General features: G+C 56.3%; 1 protein-coding gene and 1 long non-coding RNA gene across 2 annotated transcripts in view; one reads left to right on the forward strand and one right to left on the reverse strand.

The window, feature by feature from the left end:
- Nucleotides 1-1,243: 1,243 nt before the first annotated feature.
- LOC116654118 lies at nucleotides 1,244-2,032 on the reverse strand. Its single transcript, XR_004309043.1, has 2 exons — nucleotides 1,922-2,032; nucleotides 1,244-1,380 (listed from the first exon to the last, which is right to left on the reverse strand). It is a non-coding gene; the product is annotated as an uncharacterized LOC116654118 (long non-coding RNA).
- A 68-nt stretch (nucleotides 2,033-2,100) lies between these two features.
- KSR2 (kinase suppressor of ras 2) overlaps nucleotides 2,101-21,054 on the forward strand; it is a 48,577-nt gene continuing 29,623 nt past the window's right edge. Inside the window, exons 1-6 of the mRNA XM_032447930.1 lie at nucleotides 2,101-2,153; nucleotides 2,275-2,422; nucleotides 5,444-5,584; nucleotides 6,214-6,364; nucleotides 9,018-9,507; nucleotides 18,993-19,174. Of these exons, the coding sequence (XP_032303821.1) occupies nucleotides 2,101-2,153; nucleotides 2,275-2,422; nucleotides 5,444-5,584; nucleotides 6,214-6,364; nucleotides 9,018-9,507; nucleotides 18,993-19,174 (1,165 nt within the window). The remainder of the gene's footprint in view (nucleotides 2,154-2,274; nucleotides 2,423-5,443; nucleotides 5,585-6,213; nucleotides 6,365-9,017; nucleotides 9,508-18,992; nucleotides 19,175-21,054) is intronic.

Genomic DNA, 21,054 nt, shown 5'->3' on the forward strand with positions numbered 1-21,054 from the left:
ATCCCCATTCCATCTTCCATCCCCATCCCCATCCCATCCCATTCCCCATCCCCATTCCCATCCCATCCCAGTCCCATCCATCCCATCCATCCCATCCCATCCCATCCCCATCTCTATCCCCATCTTCACCCTATCCATCCCCATCCCATCCCCCATCCCCATCTCCACCCCATCTCCAACCCCCATCCCATCCCCATCCCATCTCACCCCCATCCCCATCTCTATCTCCATCTCTATCCCCATCTCCATCCCCATCCCATCCCCATCTCCATCCCCATCCCATCCCATCTCCATTCCCATCCCCATCTCTATCCCCATCTCCACCCCCATCCCATCCCCATCCCCATCTCTATCCCCATCTCCATCCCCACCATCTCCATCCCCCATCAATACCATCCCATCCCATGCCCATCCAATCCCTCCATCCCATCCCATCTCCATCCTCGATCCCATCCTATCCCATCCCCCATCTCATCCCCATCTCCAACCCCCATCCCATCCCATCCCATCTCTATCCCCATCTCCATCCCATCCCCATTCCCATCTCCACCCCCATCCCATCCCCATCTCCATCTCATCCCCATCCCATCCCCATCCATCCCCATCCCATTCCCATCCCCATCCCCATCCCATCCCCATCCCATCCCACCCCATCCCATCCTCATCTCTATCCCCATCCCATCCCATCTCCATCTCCATCCCCATCCCATTCCCCATCTCCACCCCCATCCATCCCCATCCCATCTCCATCCCCATCCCATCCTCTATTTCCCCATCTCCACCCCCATCCATCCGCCATCCCATCCCTATCCCCCACCCTCCCATCCCATCCCCATCTCCATCCCCATTCCATCCCATCTCCATTCCCCTCCATCCTCATCCCATCCCCATCCCATCCCCATCTCCACCCCCATCCCATCCCCATCTCTATCTCCATTTCCAACCCCATCTCTATCCCCGTCTCCATCCCATCCCCATCCCACCTCCATTACACATCCACTTCACACCACCCCATCCCCACCGCCATCCCACTCCCCTCCCACCCATTCCTAAAGGTCACACAGCAGGACATTCTGTGCCACATGGGAGCACCCCATCCCACCCTTCCCTTCCTGAGAGTACAGCACCCACGTACAGCATCCAGTACAGATGGGTGCTATGGGAAACAACATCTGAGCACAGAGATCCGTGCTCTGTTATCTCTGTGATGGTTACTGAGAGTCCCCATTAACCACAGGAGCCATCAGGAGATAACATGTCCCAGTGTTTTGTTTTTGCTCCAGTTAGTGACAGAAATTGCACTGCAGTTCAGACCCAGGCAGTATTTCAATATTTGCCTTCGCAAACTGCCCACGAACAGCAAATGCTCACACCTTAATCCTGGAAGGAAGAAAAAGACCTCTTAGATCCCTAACCACCCCCCCCCCCCACCATTACAGTAGTGCTTCCATTGCCGGAGGGTCCCCTACTGCATCAGCACCTCATCACTGTCCATTACCATACAGACACCTGTTACCCCATAGCCCCCCATTAGCCTCCACCCCCTCCAATATCCCATAGGCCCCCCCTACATCACAACCTCCATTTCCCCATAGCCCCCCATTACCCCATAGCCCCCCATCACCCCATAATCCCCAATATTACCCCATAGCCCCCATGACCCCATAGCCCCGTTACCCCCTTGTCTGCCATTACCCAATAGCATCCCACCACCTCCCAACTCCCCACAGCCCCACAGATCCCCTTACCCTCCAGCCTCCCCCCATAGCCCCGCATTATCCCCCAACCCCCATTACCCCATAGCCTCCCATTACCCCATAGACCCCATAACACCCCATTACCCCATAGACCCCATAACACCCCATAGACCCCCCCGGACCCGATCCTCCTCCCATCCTCTCTCTGCAGCACCACTCCCCACCGCTCCCTCCGCCGCTCCCCTCTCTCTGCGCCGCTCTCTCCTCGGTGCGGTGCGGAGCGACGCGCATCCAACGCGCGGCCCCGCGCTCCCGGAGCGCGCCGCCCCCGCCCCCGCCCCGCCGCGCCCGGAGGAGGGGGGGGGAGAGTCGCCGCACGGACGGGGCGGTGGACGGCGGGGCGATGGCTGCGGCGGGCCCCGGCGGGGCTGAGCCGCGGGCGGGGGGGGGCGGGGGGTGGGCGCGCATCAGGGGGGGGGGACGGCCGGGGGCCGCGCGGGGGGCGGAGGAAAAGGAGGGGGGGGGGGGCGGCGAGCATGGGATGAGGAAAATGACGAGGACGATGTCGGGCGAGCAGCACGCAGCTGAGTTGTGCAGAAGGCGCTGGCGCATGCGAGCTGGTCCGACACATTGATCGACGGATCAGCATCTCCAAACCTGGAGGGCTCCGCACAAGTGCGCCGCTCCAACGACCCTCACGCAGGAAGGATGATCGCACCCTGGAGGTAGGGCCGGGCCCCCCCGCCCCCGCCCCTTTTCTATCCGCTTACCACCCCCCCCCCCCATCCACCCCCTCCCGCCAGCCGCCGGCTCCCGGTGCCGCCCCCCCCCGGCCCCGCCGGGCTCCCCGCGGCGCTGCGGAGCGGCCGAGTGAGGCTGCGCGCTCTGCAGGTGGCCGAGGGGGAACCGCGGCTCCGGAGGATGCTCGGCCGCAGCTCCCGGGTTGCTCCGGGCCTCCTCCGTGTCACCGCCGTGTCCCTCCGGCGTCCCCCGGCCTGCGCGCATCCCACCGCCGGGACCCCGCGTCCGACCCCGAGCTGCGTCCCCCGGCCCGGCTGCAGCCCTGCCGCCTCCTGGACCCGCACCGGGCTGCGTCCCTTCGGCCGGGCTCTGCCTGCTCCACGGCCTGGCCTCGTCCTTTCCCCCAGGATCCTAAATCCCTATCAGGATGCACCCTTGGGCCTGGCTGCATCCCTTCCTTTGGGCTTTTATCAGCTGCATCCCTTTGGCCTGCCTGCATCCTAGCTGTGGGGCTACAATCCCTATGGTTTGGCCACATCTCTTCCTTTGGGCTCCCAGTTCTCCATCAGCCTGCATCCTTTCAATGGGGCTGCATCCCTTGCTCCAGGCAGCCCCACTAAGCTGCATCCTTGTGGCCTGGCTGCATCCTTTCCTCTCGGTTCTGAGCTCCCAGTCAGCCTGTATCCCTTCCTCTGGGCTCTCCCTTCCATGAGGGATGGCCGCAGCCCTTTGGCCAGGTTGCATCCTACCCACCAGGATCCTGTATCCCCCACCAGGCTGCATTGCCATGGCCTGGCTGCATCCCTAAATCACCAGCTGCATCCCTTTGGCCAGGCTGTGTCCTATCCAAGGGGCTGCAGCCCTATGATTTGGCCACATCTCATCCTCCGAGTCCCTAATCCCCCATAGGGTTGCAGCCCTCCCCTGCACTCCTCCGTCCTCACTGTGCTGTATCCCTTTGGCTGGGTTGGATCCTGACCTCATCCCTTCCTCCAGGGCTCCCCATCAGGCTGAATTCTTCCTACTGGACTGCATCTCTTTGACCTGTGGCCACGTCCACATCACAGGGTGGGGAATAGATGGGGGATGTGGGAGGGTGGTCCCACCTCTGTCTCATGGATGGGACTGGGGGGTTGGTGGAGGTGATGGCTGTGCTGATGGGCTCCTGGTGGCATTGTCCCGGGGTTCTGTTGGCATCAGTGGGGCCACACGTGGCCCTGAGCTGCCACCTCCACGTCCCAAGGCCGTGACGCAGGTGCGGGGGCACCGCTTGGCTGGAGTGAGGTCTGTGTGTGTGGGTTTACTGTCCTAAATCCTCATTTCAAAGGATGAAGAGCAAGGCTGGTTGCTCATTTCTTTGATTTGGGGTCCCTGTGATGTGGCATCTGTCCCTACTGGGGGGACACCGCAGGGAAATCCCACTGGGGGTCACCAGAGGGTTGGAGAGCCCCGAGCACAGCCTGGCTGCTGCCACCCCTGTCACAGGAGAGTGATGTAAAGGGGACACTGCTGCACCTATATGTAAAATGCATATGGATAGATAGAGCAGCACGCACACACGTCTGCATACAGGTGCCACAAAGGCTCTGCTGCCCCCCAAGCAGCCCATTCCTGCTGCCTGCACTGCCCCTGGGTCCCTCTGTGCTCATTACACAGGTGGGAAACTGAGGCACGGACAAGCTGCATGGTGTCAAGGTGGCAATGCAGGATCCCAAGCACTTGGTGTGGAGGTGGAGGGCACTGTGCTGCTCGTGGGATGGCTCCTTTACGCCCATGTGGGCCCAGGGGATGCTGCTGGAGCAAGAACCCACCTGCGCCCTCATTAGCACTAACGAAGCTCCTCTGTTCTCTCCAGGCTGTGAGGTGGTGTCCCCACCTGCAGCTCAGAATAGCTGCATCCATAGGGATCTGCAGTTTTCTCCCCTTAGATCCCAGTCCCATCCTTGCCCATCCCTGTGATGCTGGTGGCACCCCTGCCCCATGTCCCAGCCCTGTCCCTGTGTCGGTGCAGCTTGGACACCCCACTGCTCCCCATTCCAAGGAGCAGTTCTGGGATGGAGGTGCTTGGAGGCAGCCCAGTTCTGCCCATGGCCTTTCAGCTCTGTGTGGGGCTGCGTGTGCTCCAGCCCTTCTATAGGGGCAGGGAAAGGTTTGTGTGATGCCCACATGAATCTCAGCAGTGTGAGCCTCTCTGGGGTGAGAAAAAGGGCACAGTGCTTCCCAACCCCTCCTTGGATGCACTTGGAGGAAGGATCACTTAAGTAGCACACATGGGGACGGCCCCAGCTCTGTGGGGTGATGCAGAGACCTCATAAGGCTTTCTTGGTTGGCTCTATTTGAGACAATAATTTTTGGTATTAACATCCATCTGGTTGGGAACCAACGGGGTCAGGAGCTCCTGCCTCAGAGCTGGGAGGTGTTGCTCTTTGGGCCCCCCAATACCACACCGTGTGCCCATCCATCCCACCATGCTTTCTGCTCCCAGCACATCTATTTTGGGGGCTCTGGGCAGGGGCACAGCACCATCTAGCGCTGCCGGCGGCGGGGAATCTCCCAGCTGGAGAGCAGAGAGGGAAATCCCTGCAGGCTCCCGGGGCTCTGCTCTATATTTCCCAGAAAGGAGGGCAGGCGCTCGGTGGCGTTATTTTGGGAGCTGAGCGTGTGAGTGAGATGGCTCCGCAGTGCTGCTGGGCCCAGGGAAGGGGGTGGGTGCACGCTGCTGCTGCTGTGGGAAGGGAATACAGAGTGAGCACTGGGAGGTGGTGATGCTCCAGGCATGGTGGGCTCGTGTGGGGTCTCTGCATCAATACTGGGCACGGGTTGGGTCAGCAGGTGAGCAGTGATGGAGAAGGGCTGCCCCTGTCATTCCCCTGCATTAGGGGGAACCTGTGGGGTGATGTCCATCCATCCCTAGAGTGAAGGGATTTGGGGCTGGGGGTGAGATAGCCCCCATTGATTTCCAGTTCGGAGGAGGGGGTTCCATGGGGTTTTCCCTTCTCTCACAGAGCAAGCTGGTCAAGTACTTCAGCCGGCAGCTCTCCTGCAAGAGGAAGGTGGCCCTGCAGGAGCGCAACGCCAAGCTGGAGGGCTTCCCCCAGCTCCTGCACTGGTTCCGCATCGTTGACATCCGCAAGGAGGTGATGGAGGTAGGGCTGGGGATCCACCCTGTCGTCTGCTGGGTTGGGGTGGTCCACATCATCTACTGAGTTGGATGTCCTTACCATCTCCCACACTGGGAGTACCCACCCCATCATCCCCCAGGCTGGGGATCCCTCTAGTGTTCTCCCATAGTGGGGCCATCCACTCTGTCTCCTGCTGGTGATCCACTGCATCCCCTGAGTTGGAATCCCACACCATCTCCCACACTGTCATCCCAGCTCACAGCTGGGGGTCTCTTGAGTGAAATCTGGCAAGGGGACAGTTGTTTCCCAGGGTGGAAGCTGCCTCAGAGCTGTGCTTTTAGGCTATAGGGTCACCATAGCAAGTGGTGGTGGAAAATGGTGCAGGTGGGCAGTGGGACCTGATAGTTTCACTGCATGGAGAGATGCTACAAGGAGGGGGGTGGTGCTGGGCAGAGCCCCCCATGGCTCTGCCAGCTGTGGGTGTGGACACCCTACTGTTGTGTAGGATACATCCACCCCCCAGACCCCAAATCCCTCAGGATGGAATGGCTCCTTGCTCCATGGAATGGCTCCTTGCTCCATACCCCAAGGATCTCATTGAGCAGCAGATGCTCATGGGTGGTTTTTCCCCCTCTGTTTCCCCCCCTTGGTAGGAAATAGCCCCCGGGCAGCTGAGCCTGGAGGAGCTGCTGGAGATGACGGATGACCAGGTGTGTGAGACCGTGGAGAAGTTTGGGGCCAACAGTGAGGAGTGTGCCCGCCTCAATGCGTCCCTCTCCTGCCTCCGCAGCGTCCATAAATCTGGTGAGCAGTGCTGGTGACCTGGGAAACGACATCCAGAGGCTTCGGAGAGGGGGATGTGGTCTGAAATAGGGAAAGGAGAACCTGTTTGGGTGCTGGGTACCAGCTGGGTACCACCCGCACACATCCCCTTGGTTGGGTACCAGCCATGTACATCCCTGTGGCAAGGAGGCTGGTGGGGGGGAGGTGGGGGCTGGGAAAGCCCTGTAGCCTCTAAAGGCCCCACCACGGAGCATCCCTGTGCTGAAGCCTTGCTCCTGCATGGTGGGGGGGCGGAGGGAGGGCTTGGCGGTGCGGCTGCGGCGCGGTGTGGCCGGGCGGTGGCAGCAGAGATCCGCAGAGACTCAGCGGTTCTCGGCAGGGGGGCTGGAATATGGGACGTGGGGTTTGGGGGCTGGAAATGGGGGGGGCTGCAGGCTGGGGGTGCAAGAAGGGCGGGGGTCCCCTCCGTGGGGCCATCTCTAAACCTGTTGGCATCCTTGGGCTGTTTGTATCCCCATGTGCTGCGCTGTCTTCCCTCCCCAAAATCATCCCCCGCTGATGGGGAGGGGGCAGTTTAGAGCCTCCCCCCCTGGGAAGCGGCCGTCCCCTCTGGTGCTTCATTGCACCCAAGGGGAGGAAGGCGGTCCCTGCTCACACAGGAGCATCCCAGTGGATATGGGGGACGCAGGATGATCCCTGCTGGCGTTGTGACCCGCTGTGTTGTCGTGGCAGCGCAGCGAGGTAGGAGGGCAGAGCAGCCCAGCCTGACATTTCCTACAGAGCCCCACCGCCCCAAAGGGCTGCTCCCCACATCCAGCTCCTGCCTGGCTTCCTGCCCTCTTCCCTTTGGCATTTTCCCTAAAGCTCTCCGATATTTGAGGAAGGGCAGCAGCCCAGGCGGGCTCTCAGCCAACGCTTTGTTTAAACACCTTTGACTTTTAAAGCCCGGTGCAAACAAATGCAGCTTGACTTGCACCCCCCTCCTACCCTTGTTTTGGGCTGCACTCAGCAGAGGGAATTCCCATTTGGAAAACAATGGGAAGCTCAGGTGGAGAGGATGAGGGTGTTTGCTGGAAGCTGCTGGAGGCTGCAGGAGGGCACTGGGCTGCCCTATGGGAGCTCCTGCACCAGCCGCCCTGCTGATGCCATTAAGGAGCAAGGTGCCGCTTCTCCAAATCACCACGTAATGTCTCCTCGAGCTGTGGAGGTGGTCAGTTTCTAGAAGCCCAGATTAGCTGTAATAAAGCAGCAGTGAGGTGCGGCTGGTAACCTTTTCCATCCATCTCTATTTATCGAGTCGTTCATTAGGGGCTGCTAATTTCCCAAGCCAATTCCCTGTGTGGATGGGGCTGGGAGGAGGAGGGGGGTCTCTCCATTGCGGCTCTGATGGTGATGTGTTTATGATGGGGTGGTTTTGGCTGATGGGGGCCCCTCTGACCCACGTGTGTGCTGGAAGGATCCCTGGATAGTGCACAGATTGCACACACATTGCTCCATCAAACCCAGCACTGACCCTATATTAACATAACTGTGCTAAACAGCAGTATTGGATTTCTCTCTGCTGTGTGCTTGGCTGTAGGATTTATTAGCAGGCCGGGGCTGGAAATGAGAGCTGAGCAGTGCCTGTGGATGGAGCTGTGAGCTGGGGTTATTGGTAGCGTGGAGAATGGTGCAGCACTGTGTTTGTGTGCGGCCACAGGGGGACATGGGAGCCTCCATCCCAAATTCTGCCGCAGGGGAAAGCTTTGGCTTTGGAAGGGCTGAGAGTGACTTGAGACGTGAAATGAGGTGTAGGATGGAGAAGGATGAAGTGCTGGGCATCCATTTCAGGGTCAGCCTGTGGGGTGTGCAGTGGGAACAGTGGGAACAGACCATGTCAGTGCCCACCTGGTCACTAAGTGCTGCTATTGGGGAAGGAAAGGGGAGAAGCTGCCCCGAGCTCCTCAGGGGGGGGGCATTCCCTGGGTCTGGCATCACTCCACACAGATCCCACTGGGTGGCAGTGTTCTCGTATGGCACAAGGAATGAGGTTTTCCTATAGAAGGATTTACATCTTCGTTAGCTTTATTTTCTTCTTCATAACAATCCAAGAGAATCCCTCACCCCATTTTCCCTATCAATCTAATCCCGAAGCTTTTGCAATACCAAAGCCCTCTCCTCCTTTGTTTTACCCCTCTCTGAGCCTGAAGCAAAATGCTCCCGTCAAAGAGGCTCAGTTAGATAATGGGGCCGGCAATTAATAACCAAACAAAGGGATGGGGAGAGGCGCTTTTAAAATAAAGAGCCGACATTTCTTATGCCGCTTGCCTTCGAGGCGGCGATCAAAAGCTGTCGGGGCCGGGAGCTCACAGCTGCTCCATCACTGTGGCACTCTGAAGTCGCAGCCGACAGCTCCTCACTCATCCCTGCACCGCAGAGACTGATAATGAGGGGCTGTGAGGTGCCACGCTCCCTTTTCATTTGGTCTTTCCCTCCCCCCCCCCTTTCGTTTCTGCAAATCGCACCGATACAAAGGGGTGAAATGAGATGGGGGTGCAGTGAGATGGGGGTGTTGGAGCTTGGATGGGCTCTTTGTTCCCTGGCGGGTTTGGGATGGATCCCTCCATAAGGCTGTGTAGGGCTGGCTGGGGGCATAGCGGGTCCACCCCATGGCTCTATGTGTGCTCTGTCGCAGGCGGCAGCCTCTCCAAGCAGGACTGGACCATCCAATGGCCCACGACAGAGCCGGGCAAGGAGAACCAGCCGGGCTGTCCCCCAGAACCCGCCCCGTGGAGCCGCACGCACCTCTCGGCCAGCCCAAAGCCCCCCGCCAAGTGCGCCCAGCACCACTGCCACGGCCCCCTCTACACCCACGTGGACCGTCTGACCGTGGAGGGTCACCCGGGGCTGTGTCCCCCCGTGGAATCCGGCCACCGTTCCCTGCCTCCCTCCCCTCGGCAGCGACACGCCGCTCACACCCCTCCACGAACCCCCAACATCGTCACCACCATGACGCCGCCGGGCACGCCGCCCCTGCGCCGCAGGAACAAGCTGAAGCCCCCCGGCACTCCGCCCCCCGCCTCCCGAAAACTCATCCACCTCCTGCCCGGCTTCACCGCCCTGCACCGCAGCAAGTCGCACGAGTTCCAGCTGGGGCATCGCGTGGACGAGGCGCACACCCCCAAGTAAGTGGGTCTCCCGTTAAGCCCCCCATCCTTTGGGGTCCCAAATGGTCCATCTGACCCCAGGGAGCTGCGTGGAGATGTGTCAGAGTGGGGCTAAGGAAAGATTCTGACCCAGGGGAAGGTGGGCATGGCACAGCTCTCTGGGGCAGTGGGCACGGCCCTGAGCTGCCAGCACTCGGGGAGCGTTGGGACATCGCTCTCAGCCATAGGGTTTGGGTTCTGGGTGCTGTGCGTGGTGTCACCATCCCTGGTGGTGTTCAGGGAACGTGGTGGTGTGGCACTGAGGGATGTAGTCAGTGTGTTACGGTGGGGGTGGACTCTTAGATCTTAGAGGTCTCTTCTTAGTGATTCCATGATTCTTTGGGACCAAGGGTTGGATTTGGTGATCTCCATGGGCCCTTTGCAGCTCGGGATATTCCATGATGCTGTGCCTGGATGTAGTTTTGGGGTGCTCCAATTTAACATCCCACCAAGGCAGGGCTGGGACCCAGCGTGCAGCCGGACCACGAGACACAAACAGGGGACAAACTCCTGTTCCAGCCGCAGCACGCACGTATCCCACCCCTTCCCCAGTCTCCACTCCCGGTGCCTTCTCATCCCCGGCGTTAACGCGGCGCTCCGGCTGCTCCTGCTCTGCAGCCCGGTGCCGGCAGAGGCTGCTGCTGCGCTGGGAAGCGGACCTGTCCCTGTCCGCTCTCTTTTCGGGAGCAAACCCCAAACCTTCCAGCTCTGTGCTGAGGATGGGTGGCAATGTGGGGTGACCCTACAACCCCCTCCCTCATGTCCACATCCCCAGTAGCTGTGGCAGCGCTTGGTGCCAGCAGTGAGGGCTGCCATCCTCCTCCCATCCGGGCAGTGATGGATTTCTGTGTGTCAATGAGAAATGCTTTGGGAAATGATTTGATTTTGGTTCCTGCAAGGTGACGTTTGGGCACCTGCGCAACCCCTTCCCTCCCCCCCACTGCTGCCTTTGGTTCCCCTGAGTCATTTGATCATTGCACACCCCAGGTCGTGGTGACACGGCTTCAGGGTGAGGATGGAGATGTGCACAGAGCATGAAAGCTTTCATCTGCTGCTTCCCCATGGGGATGGGTGAGGCAGGGAGTGGGGTGCCATGACTTCTTTATGAGAGCCGAGGAGAGCTCAGAAACATCAGAGAGGGCTTTGACATCAGCACAGCCTCACAGCCCCATCCCCTCTGCCATCACAGCCCCATCCCTGACCACATCCCTCTGCCCAGCGCCACCTCAGATGCTGGGATGACCCATTTGCTGGCCACCAGCTGCAGCCCAAGGAGGGATTAAACTCAATTTAAAGTTGAAAGGGAACAAATATTGATAGGGCATCGTTGGGGTGCTCATCTGGGGGTATGGAAGGATGGGGTGCTGCGTGTCCCAGCCTCCCCAGAGCTGCTGCCAGTGCTGAGGAGGTTAATTTTCTCTAATGGCACTTAATGATTTTCAGGAGGCAACCACTAAATCCCGCTTCCTAATCCCATTAGCGCTCAGGGATGACAATTAGTGTGTTTAGGAGGCAGCTTCATTTTGCCCTGCCCTGCAGCAGCCGAACGTGGAGCAGTGCTGCAGCCTGGCTGCTTTTCCTGCCATGGAGAAGGGCCTTCTTGGGCTCTTATCAGCTAATTCTCATTTTACGGCTGTGTGCGTTCTGGGGCGGTTTCTCTTAATGTCTTCACTTTCACGACTTCCCCTCCTCTGTGCTCTCTGCAGGAGGCAGTTTTCCTCCTGACCTCAGCCACGAGGATCACTGAAATGGAGCTTTTGGCTCTAAATGTTTTTTTTTTTCCCCGGCTGCACACTCGTGCTTTCAGCACATTAACCTCCTCATTACTGCGGGTGTAGCCCCATACTGCCTCTTTTATACCCCTACCTGGTGGGACCCACCCCAGGGCCAGTCCCCAGTGAGTGGCCGTGACCACAGCAAGACCCTGGGCTCAGCTCTGTCCCCACAAGCAATGTGGCTGCTGCTTTCCATTCTATGATAGCTGACGCATTTACTCACATTTTGCTTCAGAGCTTGTTTCTAGGGGTTCAATCCATTCCGTACACCAAAGCCTTCTGCAGCAGGGGTTAAACTTGCAGAGCTTACAGCCTCCAGCTGCTGACCGTAACTGTGGGGCATGGAACATTACTCCTTGAAAGATCCCCTGGCTTCCATAAATCCACAATCCATAAACATCTCATGATTGGTCTTGAAAACGGAAACCAAACATTTAGAGTGGCTGATAATATAATGCCCATTTAATACCTCATGAGTTCCACGGGCCATTTACATCTTTCACGGATAGTTAATGATTATTCATCAGCAAGAAGGCAAAAAAAAAGCCCCAAACACCAAACACCGAACCCAACAAGCAACCTCAGATAGCAAACAGACTGTGAAAGGTCTTAAAAGAGATATGAGGTGGGGAGCAAAAGTTGAGATGATTCAAAGCGTGTGTGGGAGCCTGGGTTAAGGTGTGTGGAGGGGTGAATAAGGTTGGGAATTGCACTGAGGGCACTTGGTGTGCAGGTGGGAAAGGCGGCCTGGGGATGAGCAGCTCTCTGCACTGTGGGCATTGAGGTTGGGTTTGGATGCTGTTTTTCACTATCTGAATGATGCTGTGTGGGATGGTGACTCTTTCCAGCTCTTACCTTCTCCTTCTGCTCATTTCTGTGGCACCTGGCACTATCTAATGCTCACATCTGGCACCTCTGCTTGTGGCTGGTTGCTTCCCCATCCTATGCAATAGAAAACCCTCTGAGAACGGTGCGTCTTCCACGTTCCTTGCTGTTCCCTTTCACTCTGCCTTCCTCAGGCATTGGCTCGGCCCAGGGCAGCCCTGCAGGGAGTGATCAGATCTTCAGTGGGGTCAAAACCATCCCCTCAGAAGAACTGAGCTGTGCTGCCCCAGTGTTAGCCATGTATGCTCAGGAAATAAGAGGATGGATCCATGCTGGCTGGCTCAACCATGGCCATTTGTAGGGTGGGCTGAGGTAGGGCATCCAGGCAGGAACCTGAGAGCAGAGGGCTCCCACCCACTGCCTGTTGTTAGGCTGCCCCTCATGAACCAGCTCAGCAGTGGGTCATTCATCCTGCTGTCCTGCAGCCTTTGCCATAATGATGTTTTTCCCTCGTATCAATCCCAATCACTGCTCTTAGCAAGCAGATCAATTATTTCCTGTTCTACATGGGCTGCATTGAGGCAGCTCCTGTCTGGCACTGCTTCTTCCAGCCTTGGTGATGCACGTGGGCTCATGGTGATGGGGATGAGCATTAGTGACTGTCCCTAAATGCACACACAGTCCCTAGGCAGTATCTTAAGGGTTGTGTTTCCCACTTGTACACAGCCTGAAGATGCAGAGACCATCCCAGCCCAGGTGCAGCAGGGGGAGAGCTCTGCAGAGTGGGGACTGGGAGAGCCAAACGAGCAGCATCCCTGTATCCAAATAGCTCTCCTGATTAATCTCTGTGCTTTGGTGGTGAGTCAGTGGAGCCGTGCACAGGTTCTGGATCACCTCCAGCCTTCTCAAAGCACGGCTCACACACCATGTCCTGACAGTGATGGGTTGCCTTCGTCCCGAGCTGGCTCTGTGCTGCCATCATCCCACTGCTCCGGGCTCTGCTTCTCCTTAGGTATGTCATTAATGTTAATTACTGCTGCGGCACTCCATCAAGAGGAGCAGGAGCTTTCATATGCTTGGAGGAGAAACTTCTCACCGTGTCCTTTAACAAGGAGCCCAGCCGCCTCTCGCCACTCGGCAAGCTGTGAACGTGGTGATGCATTTAGATGGGGATCGGTGCTGGGGTGGGATGTGTGGGGCTCTCACTGCCAGCAGTGTGGTGAGGTGTCGGTGTGGGAGAAGGGCACAGTGCTGGGGCATCAGCCAGGAGGTCAGGCTTGAGCTGATCATGGAATCATAGAACAACTGGAGTTCAGAGGAACCTTTAAGAGCATCCATTTCCAACTCCCAGGGGCTGCCTACCCCCCCAGGCTGCCCAGGGCCCCATCCAGCCTGGCCTAGATCCGTTCCTACAGCTTTTCTAGTCTCTTCCTTTTCTCCCAGCTGTGGCTTTGCAGGGATGATGAGAAGAATCTCCCACAGCCTCTCCTTTATGTGCCTCAAGTTATGGGTGAGCTCACTTTCCCTCCAACATTGTGGTCATCCCAGCGTGGGCAATGCATGGACCAGGGCTTTGCTGGCTTCCTGGGTAGTTACAAGGAGGCAACAGAGCTGACAAGGATCTCAGTCTCCCCCCAGAATCATAGTTTGCTCTCAGTTCTCCTCTACTTCTCCTCTGGAATGGATCTCCCCAAGCCCACAGTGCTCACAGCGTGCATCAGCTCATTGCACCCCAGGGCAGCCCATGAAGGAGAACTTCCCGTAGCCTTGTCTGAGATGAAAGGTTTGCAGCACCGTAATTAGCTTAATGAATTTCTGCCTAGGGCTTTCCAGGCACGTGCAGCCTGTGCTTCCCCTCTGGTGGTGTTCATTGTGGGGAATTGCCTCCAAAAATGGGAGCACGCATGGGGCTATGCAGCACGCTGCTCTGCCTCGGGATGGAAAAGGTCCATTGTGAGCTCCCCATCCCCTCAGGGCTCACCATGTGCCTTTCAGACCTTAGTTCAGAGGTGACCATGCTGGGAAACAAAGTCAGCATCCCTCTTTGAGCCACTGCCAAGCTGGGAGCAAAACCCCAAATCCTATCACCCCACCTGTTTCTTTTAGCAATTCAGGGGCTCCATCACCTGTCCCCATCCTCACCCTTCCCCACATTGGCTGCTCGAGTCCATCTGCCATCCCTGTGCTCTCCTCAGAGGATCATCAGGAGGAAATCAAGGAAGCAGAAGTGCCTAAAGAGCAGCAGGACCTCCAGGCAATTAGCTCCTCTCCTCCTCCCCGCAGCACCCTCACTGCAGAGCGCACATCCCAGGGGATGACGCGGGGCTGCAGCTCCCTTCAAAGAGCCTCTGAGTGCTGTCATTTGCAGCCGTGCTAAAAAGTTCTGCTTTGTGCTCCAGAAAGAGAATAATAGATCAGTGAGAGCCGAACCTCAGAACGCAGCCAGAACGAAGCGAGGACTGGCACTTGGATCAATATTTCACTGTTGACTTTGATATGGGAACCTGCTTTTCCTGTGGCTGGAGCTGGGCTGTGGTTGCCTCTTGCTGTAATGAGGGTAAATGTAACACCTGGTAGGTTGGGTTTGTTTTTTTGGAATATCAAGGCATTATTGCTCAATGCTGGCTGTGTGAAGGAGCTTTCCTGCTCAGCAGCACACTGCCTTTCCTATGCCTCAGTGCTGGGTATGCAGGCAGCTGACTTGGCGCAAGCATTCAGGAATGGAGCAGAGGGAGCACTTCGTCCTGAAATATTTACCATAAGCTCAAATCCACGGGCTTTCTCCCTTCTTACAGCCATTCCCCATCCATTCTGCTGGGCCAGATGTGGCCGTGTGCCATGCAGAGCTCCTTTAATGCAGAATATAGTGCAGTTAAGGCAGTCAAAAGGCCATCGATCTTCAGGGCTGAATCCCAACCGCCGCAACCCAGACGGCCGCAGCCTTCAATCCTCTGCAGAGAGCTGACCAAAATGCTGATGATTCCTTTCTATTTTATTATATTTTGAATGTTTCACCCCATCTCCCTTCCTTTAAAAGCGGCGCTGCCGTTGATAATTGGAGTGTGCAGGAGAGGAGCGGAGCGGTGAATGACACCCAGCGCGGTGCAGGCAGGTGCAGGGGCACATCACCTGCTCCTGCAAATTGCCTCTTTTTAATCTTGCTGTTAAGATAATGATGGCAGCAGGCTGACAACACATGCCTGCAGAGCAGGTACTTAGCCCGCTTGTTTATCCACCTATTATCCATGCAGGTTTCATTTGGCAGGGGTGTATGGGGTACCGTGGGGTGAACAGCCCCACTCCTGTCCCTTGTTGGGTTGGCCATGGTTACAAGGAGGGAGGGGGGCGGTGCGTGGTGTACATCACACATTGAATATCTCCTTTCCCATTGATGCTCCCTTTGTTGGGATGCACAGATCCCATCCCCAGCCCCACACACCTGTCAGCACTGCCGAGTGCCATCGCATGCCTTTTGTCCCACTCTCTGCTCCTCTTTGTCCCCGTTGCCTGAAACCCTCTATTTCTTTCTGATGAGCTTTTGAGTGGTTTTGCATAGCGGGTGGGGATGGGCCCTTGGGGCGGATTGACACCTGAAGGGATTTGCATGGAGCATCTCACACTGCCGCACTCTTTTTATGTTTCCCTTTTAGCAAATGATAATCTGTTTAGCAAAACCTTGCATGAAATGACGTCTGTGCTGGGGATGTGTTCTGTGCTGTGTGCTGGTGGTGGGGATAATTGGTGGCTCTGGTGCTGCTATGGGTCAGAGTTTGGGCTGGAGAGGGTTTCATGCCCAAGGAGGCTGTGGATGCCCCATCCCTGCAGGCATTGAAGGCCAGGCTGGATGTGGCTCTGGGCAGCCTGGTCTGCTGGTTGGAGACCCTGCACACAGCAGGGGGTTGGAACTGGATGAGCACTGTGGTTTGGAGGCAATTGCTCTCAGAAAGGGAGGTGATACATTGGCACAGACTGCCCAGAGAGAGGTGAGATCACTGTCCCCATGGCGGTGCAGCCCATGGGGGTGATGTGGTGCGGTCACTCTGGTGCTATTCCTCAAGTTTCATGGGCTTTGAGCGTGGAGGGGGAACTCTTGGTGCTCCTGTTTGCTTTGCAGAAGGCTTAGAAAAAACTAATATGTAATAAGTGGGTTATCACAAGCTCCCCAGTGCAGGTCAAGGCTCATTTCAGTGGTCACCCAGCTGTGAAGGCAGTACACTGCTCTCTGCACTGTGATGTCGGACACTATCACTGCCATCTAAATAGCCCTCATTGGGCTCTGCAGAGCTCTGCTGCACTGCCCGTCATTCTGCTGTGCCTTCTCCATACCATCACCTTACAGGGCTCTTATAGGGACTGCCTTCCCCTCCTCCAGTATGGGGTTGCAAGTGGGGCTGGATTAGCATAGCCCTAGGTGCATCAACCCCAAAGGCAGCCTGCATCCTGCACCCCACTCGCACAGAATTAGCCCCAGTGAGGACCTGAGGCAGTGTCCCCATGCAGCTGGTTGTGGGGCTCTGTGCCTCTTCCTTTGGGGTGCTGTTAAGCTCCTTGCCCTGTGCTGCATGGAGCAGTGTCCTGGCTTCTCCTGTCGCAGGGAGTGGAGTTGATGGTAAACAAGCAGCAGCTTGAAGCTGCTCCGTATCCTCAGCACGCTGCTTCCAGCCCGCAAAGGTCGGTCTGTCTGTCTGTCAAGCTGTCAGCTCCCCAGGGGACACCTGTCCTCATGAACCTTTCTGAGGGGAGGATGCTCCAGCAGCAGCATCCCACTTCCCTCCTCAGGAGCAGCAAGCCTCCCCTCCCTGCCTGCTCTTATAGGATGGAGAATGGGACCAGTGCTGTGGTGACCCTCTCCAGTCGGGTGGTGGGGTCAGGACTTTGTGCATGTTAATTATCGTTATTATTATTATTATTATTATTATCTGAAAAAAAAACAGGGGAAGAGAGAGAAAAATCTCTCTCTGTCCAAAATCACTCATCCTTCCTAATAATGAAAGCTGTCACCAGCCCTGCTTGGTGAGGAAATGATGCTCTCGGTAAATATTTGGTCTGGAACTGATTTATGGGTGGAAAAAAATGAGATTAGTGGTTAATCACAGTGCTGCAGGAAATGCTTTGGGATGGGCTGGGGGGAGCTGTGCCGAGGGCTTGGGCAGAAACCTGGTGGTTGTGTTATGGGGTGTGTGTGGGAAGGTTGGGCTGGGGGGCAGGGGTTGGGATGGGATGGATGGGTCAGGATGGGGAGCAGTGGTCAGGCTGGCTCTGGGTGCCACTGAACTTCCCTTCATCCTGTTGCTTTGTGGGTTTACTTGAAGGGATGGGGTTTTAGGGTTGGGATGGGTGCCAGGTGTGACTGGTATCAACAATGGGGCTGCCCTGCCCTGCAGCTGCCTGCCCTGTGCACCCAAAGAAGTTATTACAGGGACCCTAAAGGCAGCAGTGGCTTTTCCTGTGCAAGGAAACAATTAGCTTATTAGAGGGTGGGTTAATTTTCATATGCTAAGGGGGACTGGCAAGTGCAGAGTGCTCATTTCCTACCAATTGGCAGGGCCAGATGCCCGGGTGCTCCGGTCAGCACTGCTGGAGCAAGGGCAGAACAAGACCTGGAGCGGGTGGAAAAGCATGTGGCTGTCTGTGACAGGAGAGGATGAAGGGGAAAGTTTCCAGAGAGCGATGCAGGGATTTATGCCCCCCTACACCACTGCACGTCATGGTGTGCCATTGCACAGTGCAATGTGGCATGGAGCAGCATGGCGTTGTATGGCATTTCCTGGCACTGCACAGCACAGCATGGTGTTGCACAACATTTCTTGGCATTGCACAGCACAACATGCCGTTGCACAGTGTTTCTTGGCATTGCACAACTTTGGATGGTGCTTGGTTGGGCTCTGGGGCCAGATGCTGTGGGTTTCCCTGCTGGGCTGCATCTGGATGCACCCAGCTGCTGCTGCAGAGGTGCCACAATTCATTCCACTCCCACGTTGTTTTCAGTCTAATTAGGATTATAACAATATAGCCAGGAAACAAATGCAGTGGATTGAAGAAAAGGCTGTAATTTGGCTGCACATCAATGCTAACCGTACCATCGGCTCACGCGCTGTGACGTTAGGCACGCAGGACATCCCCTGTCCACATCCAGGAATGTTTCTTGATAACAGGACTATTGCTCAAAAAGGGGCTTTCTGTCCTAAATCCACTGAAGGGGCTGAGCTGCCTTTCCCAGTGTCTGGTTTGGGGCACAGCTGCCCTTTTTCTCCCCAACTAGAACATCATAAATCCCTTGGGGTCTCATGGGAAGGTCTTTGAAGACTCGTGTTGCTGGATCACCAATCCATGCAGGCAGTCTGGAGTGGGAAATCTGAAATGTATGGTTTACTTTATACATAGTCTTGTGGGTCCCTTCCAATTTGGGGTGTCCTATCCTATTCTGTCCTTTCCTGTCCTGTCCCATCTCATTCTATGTTGTCCCAACCCATCCTATCCCTATTTGTATCCTTATCCTATTGTATCCCATCCCTATTTCTTTTCTGTCCCATCCTTGGGATTTGTGCCTTCAGGTCACTAATGTCTGACACATCCTTGTGTTGACAGGGATGGTTTTCAGGGACATGGATGGGCAGGGTGGGGGCTGACAGTGGTTTTGTGGATGGTGAAGCTCTCGAATGCAATGTTTTCCTTGACATTTCGCATAGATTGCCTTTGTTGTTGATGATGGCAGGGAGGGATTGAAACTTCTCACAGTGCTGTGGGTCCAATTATCCCACAGACTTGTGAGGCAGCACAAGTGAGAATTGCTCCTGGGTGCATGGTGGGGGAAACAACCAGGCTTCCTCATGCCTTACTCCCCTCTCCTCCTTCCTCTCCCAGAACAAAGAAGAAGAACAAGCCCCTCAACCTCAAGATCCACAACAGCGTGGGCAGCTGTGAGAACATCCCTGCTCAGCGCTCACCGCTGCTCTCTGAGCGCTCCCTGCGGTCCTTCTTTGTGGGGTACCCTCCGTTCCTGCCCTCCACGCCTCCCGTCCACACCGAAGCCACCTTCTCTGCAAGTGAGTCACAGCTGGGGGGGAAATGTGGGGGCACCAGGGCTGCAAACCTGAATATGTGTGTCTGTGTATGTGCCAAAAGACTTGTAATAATTGTTGAGCCGTGCAAAAGCGATTGGATTGACAACTGTACTGCAGTATTGCTGGTGTCAAGATAGATAGGGGGAGGAGATAGGGGCAGGAGGTTGGCCACTTTGATCAGGAAAATCCCTGTGCTTTCCCTGTGCTGCCTTTTACTGATTGAGAGGGGTTCTCAAGGGCTCCTTTGTGGTTGCAGCCATTGCTTTGCCTCTGTGCATGGATGCTGGGGTCGGGTGTTGGGTTTGGGTGCTTGAGTCGAGCATTGGAGTTGGGTGTTGGGGCTGGGTGCCTGTATTGGCTGTTGGGGTTGGGCACATGCTGATGCCAAGCCCTATGCAAACTGGTGGAGCTGGAGCTCAGCCGGTGATCACAGCCCTTGTTTTCTGGTGTACCTCAGTTCATTCTGTGGGATTGGAAGGTGTCAGCAACCAGGTGTGATGCTCAGCCCTCACCAATGGTGGATTTTCTCTTTGCCCTGTATCTCACACTGTGTGCATGCATGCAGGACCTTGTATTTCAAGGAGATTTCAAAGACCTCACGATTTCATGGAACCATGAAATGATTTGGGTTGGAAGGGACCTTAAAGACCATCCAGCTCCATTTCTTTCTCACTCCTCTCCTTCATCCCTACCAGCCCCATTTGGTGCACTTTTGCTCCCACTTCCTCAGTGCTGGGCACAATGGGAGCTGGCAGCAGCTCTGAGGGCAGCAATGCTATTTATAGGGAGATGTCCAGCTACCTGACGCTAGCTGGCATGGCCAGCAGATTTGCCTGCAGCGAGGGTATTTTTGCCTCTCTCTGCAGCACTGCCTGAGCTCCGCTTGCAGCCCTGGGTAGTGGACCAGAAACTGAGAACTAAAGCCTGTTCTCTGCAAACCGTGGCTGTGTCTGGTTGCATTAGGCTTCCTCATGCATCAGCATTGGATTACATCCCGTGGTGTGATAACCTGATGCAATGTGGCAGAGCAGGAAGGCAATACAATGAGAAGTGATGGAGTAGCAAATGACTGGCGCTGCTAGAGAGGTGTCTCCTCTCGTTTCCCTCCTCTCAGCCCTTTGACTTGCTTAGTTGATGCGGATGTTCATTTTTGGAGTTTGACGTGAGCCATGGAGAGAGGTTGATCCCTGTTGAGAGGCTTTAGCTTCAGCTGCGGCGCTCATTCCTTGTGGAGAGCATCAATGTGTCTGTTGGTCCTGGGCACCGAGCACGTTGCACACAAATAGGATGCAAGGCAAAATATAAGCACAAGTTCTGTCATGTTTCTGCATTGTTTCTGAACCTTTGTGTTGGCTTCAAGCAGTGTCCTGGGTTTCCCTATGCTCCTATGGCCCCAACCCTGTGGGTGATGTGGATGGGGCAGAGCAGCCCCCAGACAGCAGGTCATGGATGGGGTGATGTTGGTGAGAAGGGTGGTGGGACAAAACCTCAAAGCAGGTTTGCTGTGCTCACACCCCGTGGGTTTTGGAGCTATGTATGAATCTTGTAGGCAGCAGCCGGGTGCTGGCACTGCAGCAGGGTGATGGAGCACTGGGGCTTAATGGGGCTTGAAACCAGGGCTTGCTATGTTGTGGAGAGAAGATGAGTGATGGCAAGCAGTGCAGAAACGTGGTGATGTGCGGGGAGGAGTAAATGGCTCCAGGGCAGCCTGCTCCCTTGCTCCAGGTGGGGAGATCACAGCACTGGGATGGAGCCTTGTGAGCCCTATGGGAAGCTCCAGGCATGCTTTGGTGACTGCACATTGCTCCCAGCATCTCATGGGGCGCTGGGTTTTCCTATTTGTCTTTAGTGTGATTGGGTTT

The sequence above is a fragment of the Coturnix japonica genome, chromosome 15, assembly GCF_001577835.2.
Source record: "Coturnix japonica isolate 7356 chromosome 15, Coturnix japonica 2.1, whole genome shotgun sequence".
Taxonomy (NCBI): domain Eukaryota; kingdom Metazoa; phylum Chordata; class Aves; order Galliformes; family Phasianidae; genus Coturnix; species Coturnix japonica.